The 24,949-nt window shown below is 42.7% G+C and overlaps 1 protein-coding gene across 3 annotated transcripts in view; it reads left to right on the top strand.

Moving 5' to 3' along the window:
* Positions 1-24,949, top strand: part of LOC121531835 (cadherin-13) — a 576,485-nt gene that overhangs the window by 463,507 nt on the left and 88,029 nt on the right. For all 3 annotated transcript variants that reach the window (XM_045227157.1, XM_045227158.1, XM_041837322.2), the window contains 2 exons: positions 11,226-11,408; positions 14,267-14,520. In XM_045227157.1, coding sequence (XP_045083092.1) covers positions 11,226-11,408; positions 14,267-14,520 — 437 coding nt within the window. The remainder of the gene's footprint in view (positions 1-11,225; positions 11,409-14,266; positions 14,521-24,949) is intronic.

Consider the following 24,949-nt stretch of genomic DNA (forward strand, 5'->3'; position numbering starts at 1 on the left):
AGCCACGATAGGCAAAGGTATGTCAATGTATCTGAACAGAGACGATGTGGATGAGTCGGCTGTGAACCTTTTGCTGTAAGACGTAAGTGAGAGAACCATTGGTGTATAACCATTGGTGGGAATAGAGCAAGGTCATTTTTGCCCAGGTATGCCCATGGGTTGTTTAGCAAGTGGTAAAGTTGCATTATTCAGCTGTGCTCTTCGGCCATAGGGTAATAAGTGACTGACATTCTGCACGTGGCTAATCGATATAGTAAAGGAGGAGTGACATGACATTGTGCTGTTGATGAGAACATATCAACAACAACAAATATAAATTCCCGCTGCGCCCATGGAGAGGAAACAATGTGAATATGTTATGCTTACGGGATGAAAGAGCAAGACATTCAGACCGCCTTACTGATTGAACTTACGTTATCAACTACATTACCCACCAGCCACACTATCTCTGTTATTCAGAATCTTAGTGCACACAGAAAACTGCACTTAACAAACTTAACCTATTTGCCTGTTTGTGCGAACTCATGGTGCATTTGTCAAAAACTGCAACTGTTGCTTTTTTTCTTGAGGTGAAGAAAAAGGCATTAGGACCTGAAGCAGAGGTCGTAATGTTGAGTTGTGTGGTTTTTAATGGAAATGCCCGGCGCTGTTGTCAGGGTTCGAGACACATCACCTCCAATCTCCGCCAGGCCGGCTCCCATGATGCATTGCAGTCTCAGGGAAGCGTTGTAAGAAGTGGATCTTCACAGTGAAATGTTGCTCGGGCCGTGCTGGGGCCGTGCTGAGTGCACTCTGTCCCTGTCCTCACTTAATGCCTCCATCTTTTTTCTGGGGATCCATTTAACAGCATGGAGAAATGTTCCTTTTAAAAACATAGCCATTTAAGTTGCTAAACTCATCAGATAAGTCCTCCACCTGCTCAGCAGCCTCTAACCTGGTCATGAATCATCTCTTATGGCTTCATACTATTGTGGGTGTGGGTGTACATGAGTGGGCATGTATACGTGAATGTGAGCACATTCATAGATATTGAATTCCACTTGAATTCCAGTCTCTTGAAAAACCTTTTAAAATAATAGATCCCACTGGGCACAGATGGCAATTCAAAGTCTATTCCACGTTGGTTCAACATCACTTCATTGAAATGACGTGGAAACAATGTTGATTCAACCCAGTGTGCCCAATGAGATCCTTCTGGATATTGAACGTTTTCCAACTGGAAACTCTGTCAATAAACATATTTCTAATAGAAAATAAAAGCATCTCTTGTACGTGCTGCATTAAAGCAGAGAGGAAGACATGTTCTGGTTTACCTTTCATCAAGCGGAGAAGAGCTAGGCTGCCTACCCTCCAGAACACATAGGTGCTGATAAAGTGTTGGCATGACTCCACCACAACTCCACCACACTGTAGTCTACTTGAAGATGTGCCTAAGTCAACCAGTTGGGATTCACAATGTATCCTGCCTCCCCCTCATGCTGTTGAAATAGACTTTAGTGTAGTACGATATAATAAAGCTCCATAAAGACAAACATGGCTTGTAAGGGATCACACATCCTATACTGCTCTGTAAATACCATTCAAATGAGGAAATTCTGTTGGATTTGTTTTTCCTTGGTTTTTCAATTTTCTCTCTTACACAGTGTGAAACATTCCCCTGAAATGCAGTTACTACGTTCAGATAGATTCTAACTCATCAAAGATTCTTAGTGAAATGGACACATAGGTGCTGTCTCCTGTAGCTGGAAGGCAGGCTAGGGTCATCATAGAACAGACTTGTTTCATGTCTGGTAAAGATGGATTGTCTACAGTATGTTACATTGAGTAAGTGGTAAACATATCATAGTGTTATTGGTTTACTTAGACCATATAATGGGCATTGGTGGGTGCATACAGATACTATACACACTCATGATTCTGTCAAGTTGCACTAATACAGTGAGGGAAAAAGTGGTGTCACCAGCCTCTCTTTTCTGTGTCACTACAGGCTTTAGTTAGGGAGACATCAGGACAAGCAGAGATTATGTCATAGGGGCTGATACTGGGTGTACAGTGAGGGAAAAAAGTATTTGATCCCCTGCTGATTTTGTACGTTTGCCCACTGACAAAGACATGATCAGTCTATAATTTTAATGGTAGGTTTATTTGAACAGTGAGAGACAGAATAACAACAAAATTATCCAGAAAAATGCATGTCAAAAATGTTATAAATTGATTTGCATTTTAATGAGGGAAATAAGTAGTTGACCCCCTCTCAATCAGAAAGATTTCTGCCTCCCAGGTGTCTTTTATACAGGTAATGAGCTGAGATTAGGAGCACACTCTTAAAGGGAGTGCTTCTAATTTCAGCTTGTTACCTGTATAAAATACACCTGTCCACAGAAGCAATCAATCATATTCCAAACTCTCCACCATGGCCAAGACCAAAGAGCTCTCCAAGAATGTCAGGGACAAGATTGTAGACCTACACAAGGCTGGAATGGGCTACAAGACCATCGCCAAGCAGCTTGGTGAGAAGGTGACAACAGTTGGTGCGATTATTTGCCAATGGAAGAAACACAAAATAACTGTCAATCTCCCTCGGCCAGGGGCTCCATGCAAGATCTCACCTCGTGGAGTTGCAATGATCATGAGAACGGTGAGGAATCAGCCCAGAACTACGCGGGAGGATCTTGTCAATGATCTCAAGGCAGCTGGGACCATAGTCACCAAGAAAACAATTGGAAAACACACTACGCTTTGAAGGACTGAAATCCTGCAGCGCCCGCATGGTCCCCCTGCTCAAGAAAGCACATATACATGCCCGTCTGAAGTTTGCCAATGAACATCTGAATGATTCAGAGGAGAACTGGGTGAAAGTGTTGTGATCAGATGAGACCAAAATGGAGCTCTTTGGAATCAACTCAACTCGCCGTGTTTGGAGGAGGAGGAATGCTGCCTATGACCCCAAGAATACCCTCCCCACTGTCAAACATGGAGGTGGAACCATTATGCTTTGGGGGTATTTTTCTGCTAAGGGGACAGGACAACTTCACTGCATCAAAGGGACGATGGACGGGGCCATGTACCGTCAAATCTTGGGTGAGAACCTCCTTCCCTCAGCCAGGGCATTGAAAATGGGTCGTGGATGAGTATTCCAGCATGACAATGACCCAAAACACACGGCCAAGGCAACAAAGGAGTGGCTCAAGAAGAAGCACATTAAGGTCCTGGAGTGCCCTGTCTCCAGACCTTAATCCCATAGAAAATCTGTGGAGGGAGCTGAAGGTTCGAGTTGCCAAACGTCAGCCTCGAAACCTTAATGACTTAGAGAAGATCTGCAAAGAGGAGTGGGACAAAATCCCTCCTGAGATGTGTGCAAACCTGGTGGCCAACTACAAGAAACGTCTGACCTCTGTGATTTTAAACAAGGGTTTTGCCACCAAGTACTAAGTCGTGTTTTGCAGAGGGGTCAAATACTTATTTCCCTCATTAAAATGCAAATCAATTTATAACATTTTTTACATGCGTTTTTCAGGATTTTTTTGTTGTTATTCTGTCTCTCACTGTTCAAATAAACCTACCAATAAAATTATAGACTGATCATTTCTTTGTCAGTCGGCAAACGTACAAAATCAGCAGGGGATCAAATACTTTTTTCCCTCACTGTACACCCAGTATCAGCCCCTATGACATAATCTCTGCTTGTCCTGACGTCTCCCTAACTAAAGCCTGTAGTGACACAGAAAAGAGAGGCTGGTGACACTGCTGCCTGGTACAAGGGGACAACATACCCCTGCCACCCCCCACTTCCATCTCACCCCCCTCTGGCCCTGGATGATAACTGGCATCTAATTTCTGACTAGCCCGTTCCATTGTCCCATAGCAGCCACTGATCCGGTTTATCACTCCTGCCACTCAGGGAGACTGACAGCCAATCCTTGCCCTCGCTCCCCTGTGGTGACGTGACAATATGCCCTCCGTCCAAATGATAATGATATTAACAGTGATGGCTGAGACATGGAGGTCTGTCCTACCCAGGGCTAGGCTGGGCTCTCTGTCAGTGCTGGGCTGTGTCTCACTGAAGGCTGCCATACGTGTGTCAGGGATTAGAACTGGACTGCATGATTGCTCCACTAGCTCAGAGATATCCGGCTAGCTTCGTAACGGGTGTGAATGTATGTCTGTTGCTGGGGTGGAATAGGCTGTATCTGTGTGAGGGAGGAGAGTGATAGAGAGGGGGCAGGAGGGGATATGGGGTTAGGACCACCTCAAATGCCTTCTTTGTTTCTGCCTCAATCCTTTGTGCTGACAAAAGATATCCAAATACTTCAGATTTGGTATTTTCCTTGGGTATAACCTATCAAGGTAGATAAAAGAGTCAATACATTTGGCTTAGCCTTCTCTTTCTCTATCATATTCAGATAAGAGAAGCCATTTGGCATGAGAGTCCATTGGTCATGGTAGGAGACCATATTGTGTATAAAAATAATTTTAAACCTACGGTGTCTGAAGAGATCAGCAATCCATAGACTTCACCATGTCATTTAGATGTTGAGATGAATAGGCAACCTCTCATGTTTACCAGACTCTCAGACAGATATAAAGGGATGATTTAGCTAAACTAAATGCGTTTTAGCACCAAAATTGTCACAGAAATCTACTTTGTTTACATAGCACAGATGATAAGAACATCCATTTGTCTGTAATGATCTCCAAAATGTGACGCATTAACTCATCACATCGTTGACATAGCAACGGACTCTAAAAGCTAATCGAATCCCATTGTGACGCATGGGGGGACATGCATTGGCAGGTGGACAGTATTTGGCATGACAGGACCTCCAGAGAATGGCTAGAGTGTGTGAACACTTGAGTGGATTGTTCGTCCTTCAGGTCTGAAGCATGGAGAGTAGAACACAAGACACCTCTTCAGGGAGCACTGAAGAGTCCCCACTCAAATAGCTGATAGCCTTTCTGTTCTCTCTAGTTTTCAAATACAGACCTACCACCAACAAACCTGGTGGCCAACTACAAGAAACGTCTGACCTCTGTGATTGCCAAAAAGGGTTTTGCCACCAAGTACTAAGTTAAGGTTTGCAGAGGGGTCAAATACGTATTTCCCTCATTAAAATGCAAATCAATTTATAACATTTTTGACATGCGTTTTTCTGGATTTTGTTGTTGTTATTCTGTCTCTCACTGTTCAAAGAAATCTACCATTACAATTATAGACTGATCATGTCTTTGTCAGTGGGTAAACGTACAAAATCAGCAGGGGATCAAATACTTTTTTCCCTCACAGCTTGAGCTGGAGCTCTTCAAATGTAATAATAGTACAGTTATGCTCATTAACTTCCTTGGCCCATGTATGTAGGAGAGAGGGTGTGTGTGTGTGTGTGTGTGTGTGTGTTTGTGTGTGTGTGTGTGTGTGTGTGTGTGTGTGCACGTGTGTGTGAGTGAGTCTGCGCACAAAGTATTTTGGTGTTCATTCTGTCTAAAGGATGCACATCAATCAGATAAGATAAGCAGCTTTCATAAGCAAGCTGACTGGGTAAGAGAGAGAACTGCTGAAAGATGAATATAATTTGTATTTCGCGCCAGGGAATAATGATCTTTTAGCATGTAGGAGAATATTTTATCTCAACATACTGCTAGCACGTTAGTTAGTTACCCACATGTGAATAAGAAGCATGCACTGTTCAAATTAATCATCCTATCAAAAGTAATATATCAAACTAGAGTAATAATGATAAAAGTTCAAGCATATGATCTTTCTTTGTGGGCTTTTCAGTTGTTTTTGTGAAGTCAGGTCAGATGATGCCAGCAGGCAGAATGAGAGAGAGAACATCACTGTCCATAGAAATACATATATTTGAGAGTCTGCACCTCTGCTGTGATGTCACTGGTCCTTAGGGGAATAGTGTTGTCTCCTCAGGGACTAAAGTGACATGGCACTGTGTGTTTGCTGTCAGCTCAATCTATGGTGCCACAGAGATGTCACAAGGCACATTCCATTAGGACAAATGAACAGCTGCTCTTCTGTACTCTCTCCCTGCATGGCTGTCTCTCTGTCAGAACAACCAAATCAAACCACATTTAAATTCATAAGCCATTCTGTCTGACGGTCCAGGATCACTGTAAGTTTATCTCTCTTTTCTGTGGTCTGTCAGATGATGGGGGGATGTTGGGCTGCCGAGTAGGAGGGGTGGTGGAGGTGTAAAAAGATGAGTATGATGAGTGTGTGACGGGACAGTTTCTTATCACTGTGAACAGAGAGAGAGAGAGAGACATTTTTATTTCTCCTCTTCACTCCACTTAACGTTAATGCAGGCTGAGCAGTTAATTGCCATATCCTATTCACGTGTGGAGAGGAAGGCCAGGGACAGACAGGTAGTGTAGACACCGATCAATGACAGCACAGAGAGAGGACTTCTCAACACTGCAATAAAGTCAGGGTTGTTGCCTTCCAACAGGCTCATAGTGCCAGCTGGCATAGAATGCTGAATGAAAAGTTGGAAAGAAATAGAAAGTAATTTCCAAAGTGGTGTTAATGAGGTTTGATGTTGACCCCCTGCTCCCATTATATCCCCATATTAGATCAATATGCATTGTCAGCAACAAGTGGTGAGTGCACAGAGAGATATGCCAGGCCATTTTCATAGTAAACAAGAAGTATGCATTGTATGATGGCCCTACAGACAATCTCTGCCCACTGGGCTCAGACATCTGTTCAACGTCTAGTTTTGATAAAAATTTGGTTGAGTTGTCAATTAACGTGAATTCAACGTGAAACAAATGTAATTGGATTGAGGTTAAAAGTCGGGTGAAAAAATACGATTACTTTTTTCAAATCCAATCAGTTTTTCACATTGATTCAACATCATCACATATATGTTTTTTGTTGCAATGACGTAGAAACAACGTTGATTCAGCCAGTTTTTGCTCAGTGGGAGGGTTTCAGAGTGGCTGCTTCCTCCCTCCTTCACCTGTTTATGGTCTGTTGAACTACAGTCATGTCAGGCTACAGGCGGGGACATTGTTATTGTGATGGGTCCATATCGTATATCATGGGTAGCGCTAGAGTTCACCACCTTAAAGCATTGTCAAACTGTTATCAGCAGGTCAACTCAATGGGATCATCCAGTCAGCTGCTATGAGTCCCAGACTGACAGCTGCTGAATGTATGGCTCTAGTCCCCAGGCAGGCATCTGAGTTAAATCAGGGGGTGTATGTGTTTCTCCTCTGGCCTGCACTGAACTGCCCTGGTCTGGCCTCTACTGACCTGGTCATCCCTTCACTGTGTGTTAACAGAGCTCCCTTGCTCTACAATTGGATCTGGGGCTGGCTCTGGGTCTGTTTGTCTCTCTCTCCGATATACACAAGAACACACACAAACACCACAAGAACACACACAAACACCACAAGAACACACACAAACACCACAAGAACACACACAAACACCACAAGAACACACACAAATACCAGAAGAACACACACAAACACCACAAGAACACACACAAACACCACAAGAACACACACTAACACCACAAGAACACACACAAACACCACAATAACACACACAAACACCACAAGAACACACACAAACACCACAATAACACACACAAACACCACAAGAACACACACTAACACCACAAGAACACAAAACAAGAACACAGGGTCATGCACACACAAGTGCACACACACACGCAGGTGCGCACGCATGTACACACACACTCTCAGTCTATGTGTGTATGACACCCCAGGGCCAGTCTGAGTTAGTGGTTATTTCCCACATTCTCTAACACCGCTGGTTACTTTGTGCACTCTGAGGTGTTGGGGTCTTATCAGTAGCAGGGCAGGGGCTCAGTGGCAACAGGCGACAGAGATTGAATACATCCATCTAACCGCATGGCTGCTTGAGATGATTAAATGAAACCCGAATGGCCAGTTATCTCTGTCTGTGTGTGTGCGTGCTTCTAACAATTTATCCTCCTCAAATCTTTCAATACACCTTGTAATAAGAAATAAGACAGTTTCAAAGTATCACTGGAGAAGTGTAGACAGTGGCAATCCATTTACTCCTGCAACAAAATCACCACACTATATAAGCAGAAGAATATTCAAGGCAGCTCATTATTAGAATTCTTCAGGAATCCCTGATCAGTGGGACACCCCTGATTCCATGCTCTGTCTGTGGTAATGGCTTTTGTGGGTTGTCTTACGCCTGTGGAATGGGAATGTTCCCTCTCCGCGTCCACTGTGTAGCCGCAGCGCTCCGATCCACAGGGGTTCTTGGGGAGGGAGGCTGAGGTCTGGTCTGCAGCTATAGCAGCCTGCTATCCTGCTAATCAGTGTGTAAGTAGTGTGTAACTGCTGTAATCACAGGGGGAAAGCAGCCGTAGAACAGGATGTCATGGTGCTTAGCAACAGGCCATGTTCCCTCCCATTGAGGATCCCGTTTGAGGATAACAGGGTTAGGATTGTAGACTAGCTGTGTTACCCCAAGTATATTTTTCTTTCCCTCTTTTTCTCTGTTTCTTTTTCTTTCTTTCTCTCCATTAGAATAACATTTTGTTTCCGTCCTCTGTAGCCTAAATGACTGAGTTGTGTAAAGTGTGTTTTTGAAAGAGCTCTTTTCTAAAGACCGATGCATGGTGTTGGGAAGAGCGAGCGGTAATCTGTGACCCAAAATACAATCCTGACAGAATACACCATAATCTGGAATACAGCACTATCCTTAAACAGAGCGTTGTGTGCCTGATAGATTACTCTGTAAACTGTGATACAATAATGGTCCTGACAGAGAGAGAGGGAATTGCTTTCGGCTAGATGCAGTAAGGCTCCTAGAGTATTCCTCTGCTTCACAATGCACTCTACAACAAAGTGGCTGCCAAGCAGAATACATTCCTGATATGAGTCTGATTAAGGGTTCACTACAACAATAGGGTAGGAGTGACAATGAGAAACAAATTGAGATTCTGTGGGAATGGCATAGGATAGAGCTCCTTTGTGTGTGTGTGTGTGTGTGATGTGTGTGTGTGTGTGTGTGTGTGTGTGTGTGTGTGTGTGTGTGTGTGTGTGTTCTTTCCACACAAACTTGTGTTTTTGCTTGAGTCCCGCTGACTTACCTTTAAAGAAACATTAGTGCTGCTGCTTCTCCCCGGACTGCCTCAGTGCAGCCCTCAGACTGCATAACCTGGCATTCACAGACAGACAGTCTGCATCCCAAATGGCCCCCTATGTACCCTGGTCAAAAGTAGTGCACTATAAAGGGAATAGGGTAGGGATCTCTTGATGATGATTATGGTTTTACACCAATGACACAACATACACTGAGTGTACAAAACATTAAGAACACCTTCCTAATATTGAGTTGCACCCAACCCGTTTGCCCTCAGAACAGACTCAATTCATCAGGGCATAGATTCTACAAGGTGTCGAAAGCAATCCACAGGGATGCTGGCTCATGTTGACTCCAATGCTTTCGACAGTTGTGTCAAGTTGGCTGTATGTCCTTTGGGTGGTGGACCATTCTTGATACACACAGGAAACTGTTGAGCGTGAAAAACCCAGTAGCATTGCAGTTCTTGACACAAACCAGTGCGCCTGGCACCTACTACCATACCCCATTCAAAGGCACTTAAATATTTTGTCTTGCTCATTCACCCTCTGAATGGCACACATTCACAATCATACATGTCTCAATTGTCTGAAGGCTTACAAATCCTTCTTTAACCTGCCTTCATCTACATGATTGAAGTGGATTTAACTAGTGACATCAATAAGGGATCATACTGTAGCTTTCACCTGGATTCACCTGGTCAGTCTATGTCATGGAAAGAGCAGGTGTTCTTGGTGTTTTGTACTCTCAGTGAACTACACTGGCACTGTAGCACTTTGTACTTTGTATGATTTATTTATTGATCTCGAGAATGATGTGCTCATGATGGTGTATTAATGTCTGTTTTCATGTGGTGATTCCAAAGATACATTTTCAAATTGCGTGGACAATAACGTTTTTCTAATTCTAATTCTAATTTGGGACGCAGCCAGTGTCAGTGTCCCCTAGCCACATATTCTCTGAGTCAAAAATGTTAATGCAAAAAGGGTCAATGCAGATATTCCGGGTAGCTATTTGGTTAACTATTTAACTAACTATTTAGCAGTCTTATGGCTTGGGGGTAGAAGCTGTTCAGGGTCCTGTTGGTTCCAGACTTGGTGCATCGGTACCGTTTGCCGTGCGGTAGCAGAGAGAACAGTCTATGACTTGGGTGGCTGGAGTCTTTTAACCTTTTTAGGGCCTTCCTCTATCACCGCCTGGTATAGAGGTCCTGGATGGCAGGGAGCTTGGCCCCAATGATGTACTGGGCCGTAGGTACTACCCTCTGTAGTGCCTTGCGGTCGGATGCCAAGCAGTTGCCAAGCGGTGATGCAGCCAGTCAAGATGCTCTCAATGGTGCAGCTGTATAACTTTTTGAGGATCTGAGGGTGAAGAGGCGTTGTTGTGCCCTCTTCACAACTATGTTGGTGTGTGTGGACCATGATAGATCCTTAGTGATGTGGACACCGAAGAACTTGAAGCTCTTGACCCGCTCCAGAGAGAGGAGAGAGAGAGGAGTTTGACACTGGGTTCAACTCAATAGCACTTGAGAGATGTGAATGATGTAAGTGAGATAAAACATTACGCTTTTAATAGCCTCTAGATGTGAGTCACTTCAAGTGGAGCGGGATTCAGACTGGGCAACCTACCTTGAGAAACACCATACTCTATCCCTCACTTGTCAGTCCCAAGTCCACTGAAGTGATGATGATGATGATGATGATGATGATAATGTTAAAATCCCTTATTTTTTACCTAAAATCAAGGTTATACCACTGTCCCACTGAATGGGTGAACATGTTACTAAGGAACAATTTGTTGGACGATTTGAATAAACATTCCAAAATGTTACACTGAACCCACAAGCAGCTAACACAAAACAAATGGAATGTCTTAGTTAACTTTAGCTTACGTTTGCGAACTATTTCCCTTGTTGAACGCACATCTGCTATCTATATGTGTGTTGACCAACCTCTGCCCTCTGTCTGTGTCTGTGTGTCTAGTTCCAGGCCATTGAATAGAAACCACCTGTTTATAATAAATGTGTGATGACCAGTAATGTCTCTATGTGTCCAGTTCAATACCTCTATAATGACACCAGTGTTGACCAGTCTCGTCCCTTTGTCTCTGTATGTCCCTCCAGTTCCAGGCCAATGTGGACGAGGGCTCCACAGGTGTGGCAGTCAACCTGACGGTGGATGACAGAGATGACCCGGCGACGGGGGCGTGGCGGGCCATTTACTCCATCATCAACGGTGACCCCACTCAGAACTTTGAGATTGAAACCAACCCCGACAACAACGAGGGCATGCTCTCCATCGTCAAGGTAACCACAGGGCCCTGAAGTTCTTTCAATTGAACCTTCGCTAAGCCCTGCCCCAGAAATTTGGGCAACCAATTCCAGCGCTCCCGTGGATAGCAACTGTCGTCGAGTCGACACCTCGGATAAGCTCATGTTTAAAACCCATGGATCCGATGAGGGAAATTGAAAAACTGAGAGTTTTCATAAAAAAATACATGATTTAAATGGCTAAATAATTTAACAGTGCAGCAGGGGCACTCGCAACTATGTAGGGTGTTCACCCATAAAATTATGATTTCATTCAAGGTTTATAAATGTTAATTCAACAGAGAATTGCATTAGAAAAACAATAGTCCAAACCCTATGTCTCTACCATATATGGTTAAAATGTTAGACTATTTACTCTGAGAATTTAGCATGATTCGAGTTAGTGGCTGCAAGTTAGTGTGGGATAACATGTGCTTTTTCTAAATGAAATCCGGGGAATACAAAAAAAAATTGGGCCTTTATATATATATATATTAATTTACAAAGCTAACAGTCTGAATTTCAATATCTACACTTCACGAAAGCAATCTGTTCCAGTTTTCATGGTGTATTTCTGAGTCTTTCCCTTTGCCCCTCTCAACTTAGATTGATCGGCTATATCGGCAATGAAAGCCAAGGATCTGGAGATGAAATGTCGAGTGTATCATGTTGATTTTGATTGGTCCAAAGTGCGGAAACACCTCCAAATGTTACCACCTCCCAATGCCGAAAATGGAAGAGCTACAACCAAGAGTGGCGTAGTCTAAACTAGCAACGGTCACAACAAACTAGCGTTCTTATTTCATCAACACTGTTAAGTACAAGCATAATATTATAGTTATAATATAGGTTGTAATATTGTAGAGAATAATTGTATGTGATATATAATGACATAGTGCAAAGAAAACTACATTTGGACATTAATTTATTAGCACCCTATTGAATTGACAATTTTTTTCCTACATTCTAGAGCTTAGAGTGAACACCCTAAAACTATACCTGAAATACAGAGCCTGTTGAAGTCTTTTTTGATTCCGAATTTATACTATTGTTGCATCGCTTGCTTGCTAGCTAGCTGGTTAGCTAGCTCTCATTGAAAACATTGCTAGTTAGTTATAATTAGTTTTCTCTAAATGTATAGTGCCTTCAGAAAGTATTCATACCCATTGGCTTATTCCATATTTTGTTGTGTTGTAGCCTGAATTCAAAATGGATTACACATATTTTTTCTTTCTTACCCATCTACAAACAATACCCCATAATAACAAAGTGAAAACATGTTGTTAGAAATTTTTGCAAATTCATTGAAAATGAAATACAGAAATATCGAATTTACATAAGTATTCACACGCCTGAGTCAATACTTTATAGAAGCACCTTTGGCAGCGATTACAGCTGTGAGTCTTTCTGGGTAAGTCTCTAAGAGCTTTCCACACCAGGATTGTGCATCATTTGCCCATTATTCTTTTCAAAATTCTTCAATCTCTGTCAAATTGGTTGTTGATCATTGCTAGACAACTATTTTCAGCTCCTGCCATAGATTTTCAAGTAGATTTAAGTCAAAACTGTAACTCAGCCACTCAGGAAAATTCCCTGTCTTCTTGATAAGCAACTCCAGTGTAGATTTGGCCTTGTGTTTTAGGTTTAAGCAGACTGAACCAGGTTTTCCTCTGGGATTTTGCCTGTGCTTAGCTCCATTCCTTTTCTTTTTTTATCCTGAAAAACTCCACAGTCCTTACAAGCATACCCATAACATGATGCAGCCACCACTATGCTTGAAAATATGGAGAGTGGTACTTAGTAATGTGTTGTATTGGATTTGCCCCAAACCTAACATTTTGTATTCAGGACAAAAAGGGAATTGCTTTGCCACATTTTGGCTTTAGTGCCTTGTTGCAAACAGGATGCATGTTTTGGAATATTTTATTCTGTACAGGCATCCTTCTTTTCACTCTGTCAATTATACTGAAAAAATATATAAACGCATGCAACAATTTCAAAGATTTTATTGAGTTATAGTTCATATAAGGAAATCAGTCAATTGAAATAAATTCATTAGGCCGTAATCTATGCATCTGTGGATCAGAAATCTCGTCAGTATCTGGTGTGACCACCATTTGCCTCATGCATTGCGACACATACCCTTCGCATAGAGTTAATTATTCTTTGCAAATTTTGATGGCAAGGAAATATATTAATATTTAAGTGCGGCCTGCCGGACCTCGGTGAAGACCGAATGCGGCCCCTGGGGGAAAATGAGTTTGACACCCCTGCTCTAGTGGTTTGAATGGGGAATTGGGCTTCCCTGGAAAATGTTGACTGAGGTTGTAATGGTATAGGGGGCGGGGCTTAGCGAAGGGTCAATTATCTCTCTCAATTATCTCTCAAATGACTCTCCTATCTCTCTCAATCCTCTTAATGATGGATGAGCTAAAACAGGTATTGTTTGTGGTATCATTATAACAGGCAGGGTAGATGGTGATATTACTGCACAATCTGGCCTATTCACTGGAGATATGAACATACAGGTGGCACAGTAAAGATCCTGTAACACTCATAGCTTTTATTACTCTCATTATTCCAATAAATCCATACAATTTAGCAATATATACAGGATACAGGACTACAGGATAGCTGTAACCTTGCTAACATCATATGATTTTTCTCTAGCACACTGCAGTTTGCCCCTTTACGCCATCTCTTCTCCTGCCCTCCTCTTCCCATTTTTTCGTACATATTTTCTCTCCCCCTCTCCTCTTTGTTCCTACCGGTCTTATCATCCATCTTCTCCCCTCTGTTCCTTACATGTTTTCTCTCCTCACCTCCTTCCCTCCCCTTCTCTCCTCTCCCCCCAGCCTCTGGACTATGAGAGCTTAGTGTTCCACACGCTGCTGATCAAAGTGGAGAATGAGGACCCTCTGGTGCCAGATGTGGGCTACGGCTCCAGCTCTACAGCCACCGTACACATCACCGTCCTGGACGTCAACGAGGGGCCCGTCTTCTTTCCCGACCCCCTCCAGGTCACCAAGATGGAGAACATCCCGCTGGGCAGTTTTGTGGCCTTGCTCAACGCCACCGACCCAGATGTCCTCCAATCACAGAGCATCAGGTGAGTGAAGAGGTCAAGCACCAGGCAGAACATTCTGCAGCATCCAGGGTTACACTTCCAGTTCTGGCTCTGGTTGTAGCCTGAATGTCATCTCATGGATACTGATGTCCGCACTGACTGTCAGCTTGTCAACAATGAGCTGTGTGCAGGTCTGTTTATGTGCAGTAAATCTCATAAGGCGTTGATTCCACCGATGTTCCTCACAGTTATTGATTGAAACTTGTCAAGGGGGACAATCAGGGTTCAACTTAGTTTGACAAACAACAATGATGTACAATGAAGTTTGTTCTTACTCTTTTAATCTTTATCATCACTCACCTTCAGAGTTTGTCTATGGTATTGAAATAAATAGATTCTTCTCAGTGAGCTTCTCTATGTTAGTGTGACAAGGTGATTTAACAAAGACAACAAATTGGAAAGCATGACAGCACACCTCTTGGTTTCCAGACATCGCTCCATCTGTTCCGGCTCACACCTCTCTCCATCCCTCCATCCCTCAGTTGTCCCTCCCTATCTGTCACCAGACACACTATTAATGGACATCTTATACATGTCAGCCAACCGCCTCGCATAAAACTGCCTGTCTGGCTGTCAACTTTTTGGAAACACTCAAATTATTCCTCTGTCACCAGGGTGGCCTATTACTATAGAGGTGTGTTCAGGTCAACTCTATTCACCCCAGTCAAATCATACCTGGCCCACTTTAGAGCCTCATTAACTTTAACTATGTGTAACACTCTAATCATTCCCACACTGTCTGTCTAGGAGGTCCATTACTTTTTGCTATGTGTAACAGTCAAATCGTTCGCTGGCAGCCCTGGAGAGCCATTAGGTGAACTTCTCTACCTTTACAAGAGGGGAAAGTCGTGATTGCTTTATGGGCTTTTAGCACAGATTTATGCTCAATTTGTGATGCTCCAGTTAGTGAATCGTTGGCGTTACATAATATTTAAAATAGTTTTATGTAAATATATCAGGCCATAAATGACCTGATATAAAACGCACTAGATGATGACATTACAGCTACTGTATGATTATTGTTGCTTGTAGTTTATGAGCAGTAATACCTCCTCACTGTATTACAGCCAAAACCTCCTCACTGTATTACAGCCAAAACCTCCTCACTGTATTACAGCCAAAACCTCCTCACTGTATTACAGCCAAAACCTCCTCACTGTATTACAGCCAAAACCTCCTCACTGTATTACAGCCAAAACCTCCTCACTGTATTACAGCCAAAACCTCCTCACTGTATTACAGCCAAATGCAATACGTTGGCTTTACAGTATGTCGCCTGAGTAGGATTTTTGCTAAACTCTGGGTTTGAATTATTCTCACTGTCCTGGTTTTGGTATTGCCCTCTGGATATGGGGCTAAATATACCTGTTTGGTGAAAGAGACCAACAAGCAGTAATGGTTCTTTCCATCCCCTAATTTCTTCGGAAGAGTTCTGATGTTGAAGGGCCCTCTTTTCCTCCATTAATTCCTCTCCTTTTAGTTCATATTTATTTATCCTCTATTTCCTCCTTCAGTTGAGGCACTCATGCCCTTCTCTTTCATTATCTTTCAAAACCAGCTGATCCTCTTCCACATTTCATCTCTCCATCATACCCTCTCCTCATTTGTACTCTCTGTTCTATATCGCTGGTACTCCTTCCAACAGACGAAATGTATTAAATCTCCTTTCATTCACTATAGGATTACATGTGTCCTCCATTTCTTCTCTCTCATCCCTGAGTTAAATCCTGTTTTACAGGTCATTTGGATTTATTCATGGCCATAGAATAGTCTATATTCCAGCAACGACACACTTAGAAATAAATGTCCTAAGTAGAACCATACAATGTTCTTTGGTTTGACTCCATAAGGGAACCCTTTTTGGTGCTGGGTAGAACCCTTTGCAGAGGGTTCTATCTAGAACCCTCTATGTAGGGTTCTTCAAAGAACCCCCTATATATGGTTCTACCTAGAACCCTTGATGAAGGGTTCTGCCTAGAACCATCTATAAAGGGTTCTACCGAGAACCCTTTTATCTTTGGCGGGTTCTTCCTAGAACCCTCTATGAAGGGGTAGAACCCACCAGCCTTTATTTAAATGTAATTCTTTATGACAATACATTACGTACTGTATATCATAAGGCCTTTCTTTGATTGTCTAGTTATACCCTAACACAGTGGTGTTAGGAATCTCCTGGTTTACAGGCCACATCAGGCTCTGAGTGGCCTGAGTGGCCACTGAGTGGCGCAGTGGTCTAAGGCACTGCATCGCAGTGCTAGCTGTGCCACTAGAGATCCTGGTTCGAATCCAGGCTCTGTCGTAGCCGGCCGTGACTGGGAGACCCATGGGGCGGCGCGCAATTGGCCCAGCGTCGTCCAGGGTAGGGGAGGGAATGGCCGGCAGGGATGTAGCTCAGTTGATAGAGCATGGTGTTTGCAACGCCAGGGTTGTGGGTTCGATTCCCACAGGGGGTATGAAAAAAAATAAAATAATGTAAGTCGCTCTGGATAAGAGCGTCTGCTAAATGACGTAAAATGTAAATGTAATTATCCTGGCTTGCAAAGTGATGTGTAATTCCTATTGGAATCCAGCCAGAGTTAGGAAATCCAACAATGAATGACTGCCAGGGTAGGTAAGATTGAATACTGAGACTACCTCAATCTAAACTGGAACAACCATGTCAATAACAGGTGCAATAAATCCAATTACTAATAGATTGGATTAGTTTAGAAAACTGTATGTTATTTATCTTTGTGTAGCATAACATTTATCAACCAATCAATGTACATGCAAAAACACAGATACAGTATTACAGTAAAACAAACAATTCAGGAAATCTCCCTGCAATAGAGCCTGCTGGGAAATATTATATATGGTTCTATGTAGAACCCTTCTTGCCTTCCAAAGAATTCTTCTTGCCTTCCAAAGAATCATCAAAGAACCGTTTCTTCCAAAAACTGTTCTTGGATGTTAAAGGTCCTAGCTAGAACCATTTGACTTACAAAGAACCCTTCTGATCAAAACGGTTCATGGTAGAACCCTATCCCTCCGCAAATAACCCTTTTGGAACCCTTTTTTTCTAAGAGTGTACTTACCCATAGCATAGTCATCTTACAAGTGGTCTGCTTCTTTCTACCTTGCTGTCTTCCTCTCTCTCTTTTATCTGTTTCTCTCTGTATTCATTCCTCTCTATCTCTCTTTCTGGCTCCTATATGTCTTTTGAACTCCTTTTGCCAGTGAAAGGGATTCTGAAGTGCCATAGCCTTAACCTAAGGCTAGAGGAGAATGAGGACAGGGGAAGACGTTGTGAGGTGGAGATGGAGATGGGGAAAGAGTATATAGAGAGCAGTGACAGAGCAAAATGGGTAGAACGCAGCACATATGTGTTCCTAGTTCCTACTACCTGCTCTCCACACTATTCTAAGCAGGAATGACTAAAAGTTGACTAATTTGTTAAATAATCAAAGAAGGATGATGAACTACTAATACGTCTATTCATATAGTTTGTGCAAAGACTGAAGATCAGCCTTTAAAACCATTTTTACTTTTTCATTAGTCCTACCTTGAAACCAATGTTAATTGTGGATCCATCACATTATGACATTCCCTGATTCTTTTTAAAGACTGAGCCTGCTGGAGGTTGTTCCATAGATCCTAATGAGCTAGAACAAGAACGTGGCATGCAGAAGGAACAGGGTTCCTTTGATCTCGGTGCCTCACTCTTGTTCTTCCCTTGATGATTTCGAGGAAGTCTAATTCTGAAGATGTCATTAACAGCTATGATAAAATATGTTCACTAGGCTAGCTAACGCTGAGTAGATTCCACCTGAACCCAATGGAACTATAAATAGTGCTTTTTGATGTGGCTAACAGCATTCATTAGAGTCATATTGTGTCTGATACTGTGAGTAATGGAAGATGAGCTTCTCCATCTCACTCCTTAGGAGAGGTAAGTGCTGTAGAACCTATACGTGTTCTGTAATGAACACTCATGGGAAATTAGTAAAAAATAATTAGCCAATTTCGTCAGCCATGATCTATAAAGGTACAGAACTATAATACTGCACTTATTGTTTGTGTCAATGTTCATCTGCTCTACCTCTCTAACTTTTATAAATCAGATAGCATATTGTCGCTATCTATTACTTGTTACAATTAAAAGTGCTGAGGGTTTAAAGGAGTCTAAGGTGAGTGAGAGGCAGAGGCATAAAGAGACTTTGAGGAAAGAGAAAGAGGAGGAAGATGGAGAGAGATGGATATAGTTGGAGAGACCATGTGAAGGAGAGGTGTATGAGCAGCGTAAAGGCTCTTATCTGACAAGGTCAGACAGGGTAATAACACGTCTCTCTCTCTCTCTCTCTCTTTCTCTCCTCAGCACTGCTAAGTCTGACTCCCCCTCCATGTAGTCAGCACATGAACGCAGGCACGCACGCACACACACACACACACACACACACACACACACACACACACACACACACACACACAGTGCGAGAGAAAGAGCCCCATCACACACTGATCTAGTGGAACTAGTAGACAGGGCCAAATCTACAGCTGTACAAGTCTTTGCAATAAACTCTGTATGAAAAATGTATGCACTCACTAACTGTAAGTCGCTCTGGATAAGAGCGTCTGCTAAATGACTAAAATGTAAAATGTAAACCCTGAACTCCTGTGCCCCATTGCAGATGTGTCTGTCGTGACACATCACATGAGGGCAGACAGATATAACCTTATGTTATAGTTATCCTACTGGGACTCTGTTTGCTTTCTGTGATGCTGGTTTTGTTAGCTTCAGAGACATGGGATTATGTAATGGACTGCGTAGAAAGACCCCCCAGAGACCTGTATGTGTGTCAGTGTGTCTGTGGTCCTGTACATGTTGTCGCTGTCTGATGAAAAAAACATTATTTTTTTTTACAAATTGTTACTTTTTTACATTTATTAAATGTATTAACTTCCCTTATTGTACACTGAACATTTCATGACTCTAGGACCAAGGAAATGTATTGAAAATAGCTTCTGAAGTTTCATAATTTTATGTTTGTTAATGGGAAAATATGGTCATTTTATACATTTCATGAAAAGTTTTGGAGATGAGGTTTTCATCAGACAGCAACGATATATTTGATTGAATTTGTGAATCTAAAGGACAGTGTCATACTGTATTCTATAGGGGTGAATATGCAATACAGTCTAACTGAATTGACAGGTTGGCAAATATTATGGTAGTATGCTTTGGGACTTTTTCATGTTTTTGCTGATCTGGTGCTCTTCTTTCTCTAGTCCCCCAGGCTGTTTGTAAGGTAGAGTTGGCCCTGAGTAAGGGGAGCCTTGCTTTAAAGGGTGCCTCAGGAACATCACAAATATAGATACACCATTGGAATTCTGGGATACATAGCGGAGTGAAGTGAGAGGGAATGCCCTTGCATTCCAGGCAAACTTTTCCACAGATCTTTTTAGTTTGTTTTGTTTGATGTGTGTGCTGTTTTTCGTGTGGTTGTTTTCTAGTGATTTTGAGGAATAAATATCCTGGAAGAAGGTACATTTTGTTGACTTGAGTATTGACATACAGTATGACCTGCACCTTCGCCTGCATCTTGTCTGCACTTTACTGAATAGCATCAGTATGTACTTTAAATACTTACTTTGAATCAATAATGCTTATTACAAACTACAGAATGATAACCGTATTTGCACCTAAAATGACCCACACAAAAGTCCTAGCTTAGTTCTGCCTAAAGTTGAATTTATTGGGTGAATTGAGTTTATAGAAATCAACTTCATCACATTCACCCCAGCCAGCCTGCCAGCCAGCCAGACTGACAGGAAGTCCAAGCAGCCCAGACAGCCCCCAGTGGAATCATGCAAAGAACCAACTCCTCTGCCTTATAGACAGACCAGCTCCTATCCCTTAACCCATATCATTTTAAAGACATACTTGGTTTGTTTTTTCCTCCCTTGAAAGAACAGACTGAGTCTCAAACAGACCAACTTATCCACTTATTACTTGTTAGATATTACTGCACTGTCGGAGCTAGAAACACAAGCATTTCGCTACACCCGCAATAACATCTGCTAAACACGTGTATGTGACAAATACAATTTGATTTGATTTGATTAGATAACTCAAAACTTTCCCATCTCTTTTGCCATATTAAATTAAAAGTGCTGAGGCTTTAAAGGAGTGGAAGGTGAGTGAGAGGCAGAGGCATGAAGATACTTTGAGGAAAGAGAAAGAGGAGGAAGATGGAGAGCGGAGAGAGATGGATGTAGTTGGAGAGACCATGTGAAGGAGAGGTGTATGAGCAGCGTAAAGGCTCTTATCTGACAAGGTCAGACAGGGTAATAACACGTCTCTCTCTCTCTCTATCTCTCTCTCTCTCTCTCTCTCTACTCTCTCTCTCTCTCTCTATCTCTCTCTCCTCAGCACTGCTAAGTCTGACTCCCCCTCCATGTAGTCAGCACACGAACGCAGGCACGCACGCGCACACACACAGAGAGAGAGAGAGAGAGAGCCCCATCACACACTGATCTAGTGGAACTAGTAGACAGGGCCAAATCTACAGCTGTACAAGTATTTGCAATAAGCTCTGTAATAAACCCTGAACTCCTGTGCCCCATTGTAGATGTGTCTGTCGTGACACATCACATGAGGGCAGACAGATATAACCTTATGATATAGTTATCCTATTGGGACTCTGTTTGCTTTCTGTGGTGCTGGTTTTGTTAGCTTCAGAGACATGGGATTATGTAATGGACTGCGTAGAAAGATCCCCAGAGACCAGTATGTGTGTCAGTGTGTCTGTGGTCCTGTACATGTTGGCCCAGTTGAGAGCTGTGAAACAGGAAGGCCAGCTGCAGGTTGACAGATTGCCCTGTACTGTACCTGCTTCCAGGATTTCTGCTGATGTGCTGCAGCTCCAGTGGCTCTCACACCATCTGGACATTCTTAATGACACTGTTGTCACTCCACAGGAAGGGCTGCCCACCTGGAGTGGGATCTTTGCAACTCTCTTTCCTGGAACTATTGAAGTACCCCACTGTTTTATCATGGCTGAAGAGTAGCAAGTATTTACCCATATTCTTCAGGCACCTGCACATAGTACCAGTATACTGTAGCTCAGGACAATGTATGTACTCTGTGCTTTTTGAGTGGTTTTCGAAGAAGAACTGGGTAATGAGGACATGGCTTTAGTTGCCCTTTGGAGTTGTTCTCCTGCAGTGGCAGTCTTCAGGGCTTTTCTTTCATCATTCTTTCTTTTCATCATCTTCCTTTTTCAGACTGTGTACATTGTCAACTTCAAGATAGTGTCATTATAGTGCAGATGTCTTGGTGGTGCATCTTGTCATTTTATCTTTGAGTGTTTCTCATGTCCTTTTGTGTATTAAATAATATATGAAAGCTGAGCCTCTGATTTCCCCTGCTCTCTTTATAGATGGGAGCCTACAGATGAGTGGGGGAGTTCTGGTGGTTTGGATAAGTACTAGAGTAAGTAGATGGACAGCTTAGGTAAACTCCCTAAGATTAATGAGTATGGGTAAAAAAAGGACAGATAAGGGTAGAGATGGATGGAGAGAGGAATAGAAACAGAGATTTTGGGTGAAGTGGAGGTAGGTAATGAGAGAGAGGGATGAGGAGAGAGTGGTATAGTGAGAGAGGGATGGAAAGAGAGTGATACAGTGAGAGAGGTATGAGCAGGTGGTTGGCTGTGTTTAATAATGCAACAGTGCTACAGCCAGCTATAATTAATGGAACCTGTGCTCTGATTGGTTCCTAGAGGAACGTACAGTCTGGTCATACCGTACCCAAGAGTTCCTGGAATAGAGACCTTTAAAAAACCACAAAATATCTGCTTCCTACAAATCAGATTTACCATGGTGCAGATCCATTACTCCTGTAAGAGGTTGTGTGGCATCAACCGAAGGGAGAAACCAGGATAAGTGCTTTGACTTTTGAGACAGCCACAACTTCTAAAAGGTTTCAAGTGTAGTTGACAGTTCTGGAGAAGCTTTGCTGTTCTCTTGGTATTATCCAGCATCATACTTATGTTGTTGTTTAAGAACAGTGTCACATTGTTACTCTGGGATCATATCTCTTACTATCAGGTGTATCCTTTCTAACAGCTCTGTCTAGCTTTCTCTCCCTCTCCCTCTCTCGCTCGCTCTCTCTCTTCTCTTTGTGTTTCTGATAGATTCTCTCTTCTGGGTTGAGTGGAGGCAGATTATAGTCCAATCAGTTGTGTACTTTAGTTTCTCATTTTAGATTCAAAGTAATGGAGTGCCAAATATGTGGAGGGGGAAGGCTAAAGACACAAACCCATGATTCCATTAGATAATTAAAACAATCCCAAACGTGCCAAGAGGAAGAGAGAGAGAGACTGCGCTGCAAGGCCTCACTGAAGCGCAGATAAATTGCTTTTCTCCATGTTAATTACAGGGTTATGATTTTCAACTGATGCAAAGAGCTACGTTTTGTGCTTTATTATTATCATAAATTTCATTTGATGTGTTGCGTTGCTCAGGCATGATAATTTATGGAAATGTAATACAACGGCTGCTATTACCCTTACGGAGAGATGGGTGTGTGTGTACTTGTCTGTGTCTGTGTGTGCGTGTGTGTTTGTGCATGTACACGTGTGTGTTTGAGCATGTACGTGTGTGCGCGCCATATAGTGTTTCCCAACTCCAGTCCTCGAGTACCCCCAACAGCACACATTTTTGTTGTTGCAGCTGACAAACTCACAAGATTCAACTCATCAAGGGCTTGATGATTAGTTGACAAGTTGAATCAGGTGTGCTTGTCCAGGGCTACAACAAAAATGTGTACCGTCGGAGGTACTGGAGGACTGGAGTTGGGAAACACTGCTCTAGACTATGTCTGTAGCAGTGCTCTGTACCATTGAGACATGAAAACCAGCAATAAAAAGCCTATTTCATCCCCCATATCTTTATTTTTCTACAGTATATAAAACCCCAGGAGATACAGTCAGCCTTTACCCCGTATCACTGATATCTACTTTATGTCATCATGGACATGGACACAAATAAACAAAATGACACTGTTGTTTGGAGTCTCTATACCTAAACACATGGGATTACCAATGATACACCACTGTGTACAGTGTGGTTCAGTCGTCAACTCTCTGTCACTGTAATGTTTACTCAGTGTCTTTGTACATATTTGCTTAGGGGACCTGATGGTGGAGGTGCCACTGAGCTGAGAAGCCTGAGCTGAGAGGCCTGTCTAAATGACTGTAGAGTATTAGACCAGGAGAGAGGGAAATACTACCCTTCTTACTGAGTTTATTGAAACACAGGGAGAGTGCCTGCTTGATCTCCAACTTTAAAGCAGATATTCCAGGCTGTGATCGTGTCACTTGGAGTGACAAATAGGAGTGAGATCAGAGCAAACAGATTCCCCCCCTAGCCTGTGACTGCAGCAGTGATAGTGGTACTGACTAAGGTGAGTTTACTGCTCTGTGAGCACGGTCTCACTGTGTATCAAAGACACATCTTCCCCTGACTCTAATGTGCTGTGTCAACTGTTTGTTTCTATTATCTCTGTGGTATCTGTGCTGTAGTCTAGTCTACCTCCCAGTCCCAGTGTATTAGGGTTGGTCCTGGACTGGAGAGAGAAGTTTGGGTGGGTTTGTAAGTGGGGTCCCCTCCTATCAGACCCTGATTGATGGATGGATGGGGAGTGACAGCCAGAGTGTTAACGAGGCCTTAATGAATAGCAGACCCAAACGATGCCTGGTGCGCTGCATGGTGGCGGTACTGACAAACAGGATGCTCTGACTCCCTCTGTCACTGCACCAAATAACTTGGTTTCAGACTCTTTGTTATCCTTACAACTCTGAAGACTCTAGCCACTTCTATACCAGTCAGAAGAACTTAGGTGTTTTATCTCTGAACACTCAAAAGCTGGTTTCTCAACCGGCGGTTGGATAAGGGAAACTAAGGGGGTGTTAACAACACTCGGTGGAGACTAGAGATCCTGACTGCCATTGTCACAGCCTGAGACATGCCATGTAGTTATCTTGACACTTACACCTCACCATTGTTACAGCACCCCTGCCCTCTCCCTTTATTGTCACAGCCCCCCCACCCCCCTACTCTACTGGGTGCTAATTCTATATAAACATGTTTTTATTTGTCAAAAAAGAAGAACAAGTGGTGTTCAAAAGTCAAATTCTAAAATGAAACATCTAAAAAAAGACACAATATCAAGACATTTCAACAACAAAAAAATACAAGTAATAAAGTGTAGTAAAAAGAAGAGTGTGATGTTCTGTGTGTGTATATGTAACGGTGGGTGAGTGAGTGGGAGTCGGTGAAAAAAGTATTTTGAGTAGCAGGTGTAAGTCAGTGAAAATACTCTCTAAAGTACAGGTGATTGTCTGTGGTCTATTGCACAATCAGATGTTCT

The sequence above is a fragment of the Coregonus clupeaformis genome, chromosome 19 (assembly GCF_020615455.1).
Source record: "Coregonus clupeaformis isolate EN_2021a chromosome 19, ASM2061545v1, whole genome shotgun sequence".
Taxonomy (NCBI): domain Eukaryota; kingdom Metazoa; phylum Chordata; class Actinopteri; order Salmoniformes; family Salmonidae; genus Coregonus; species Coregonus clupeaformis.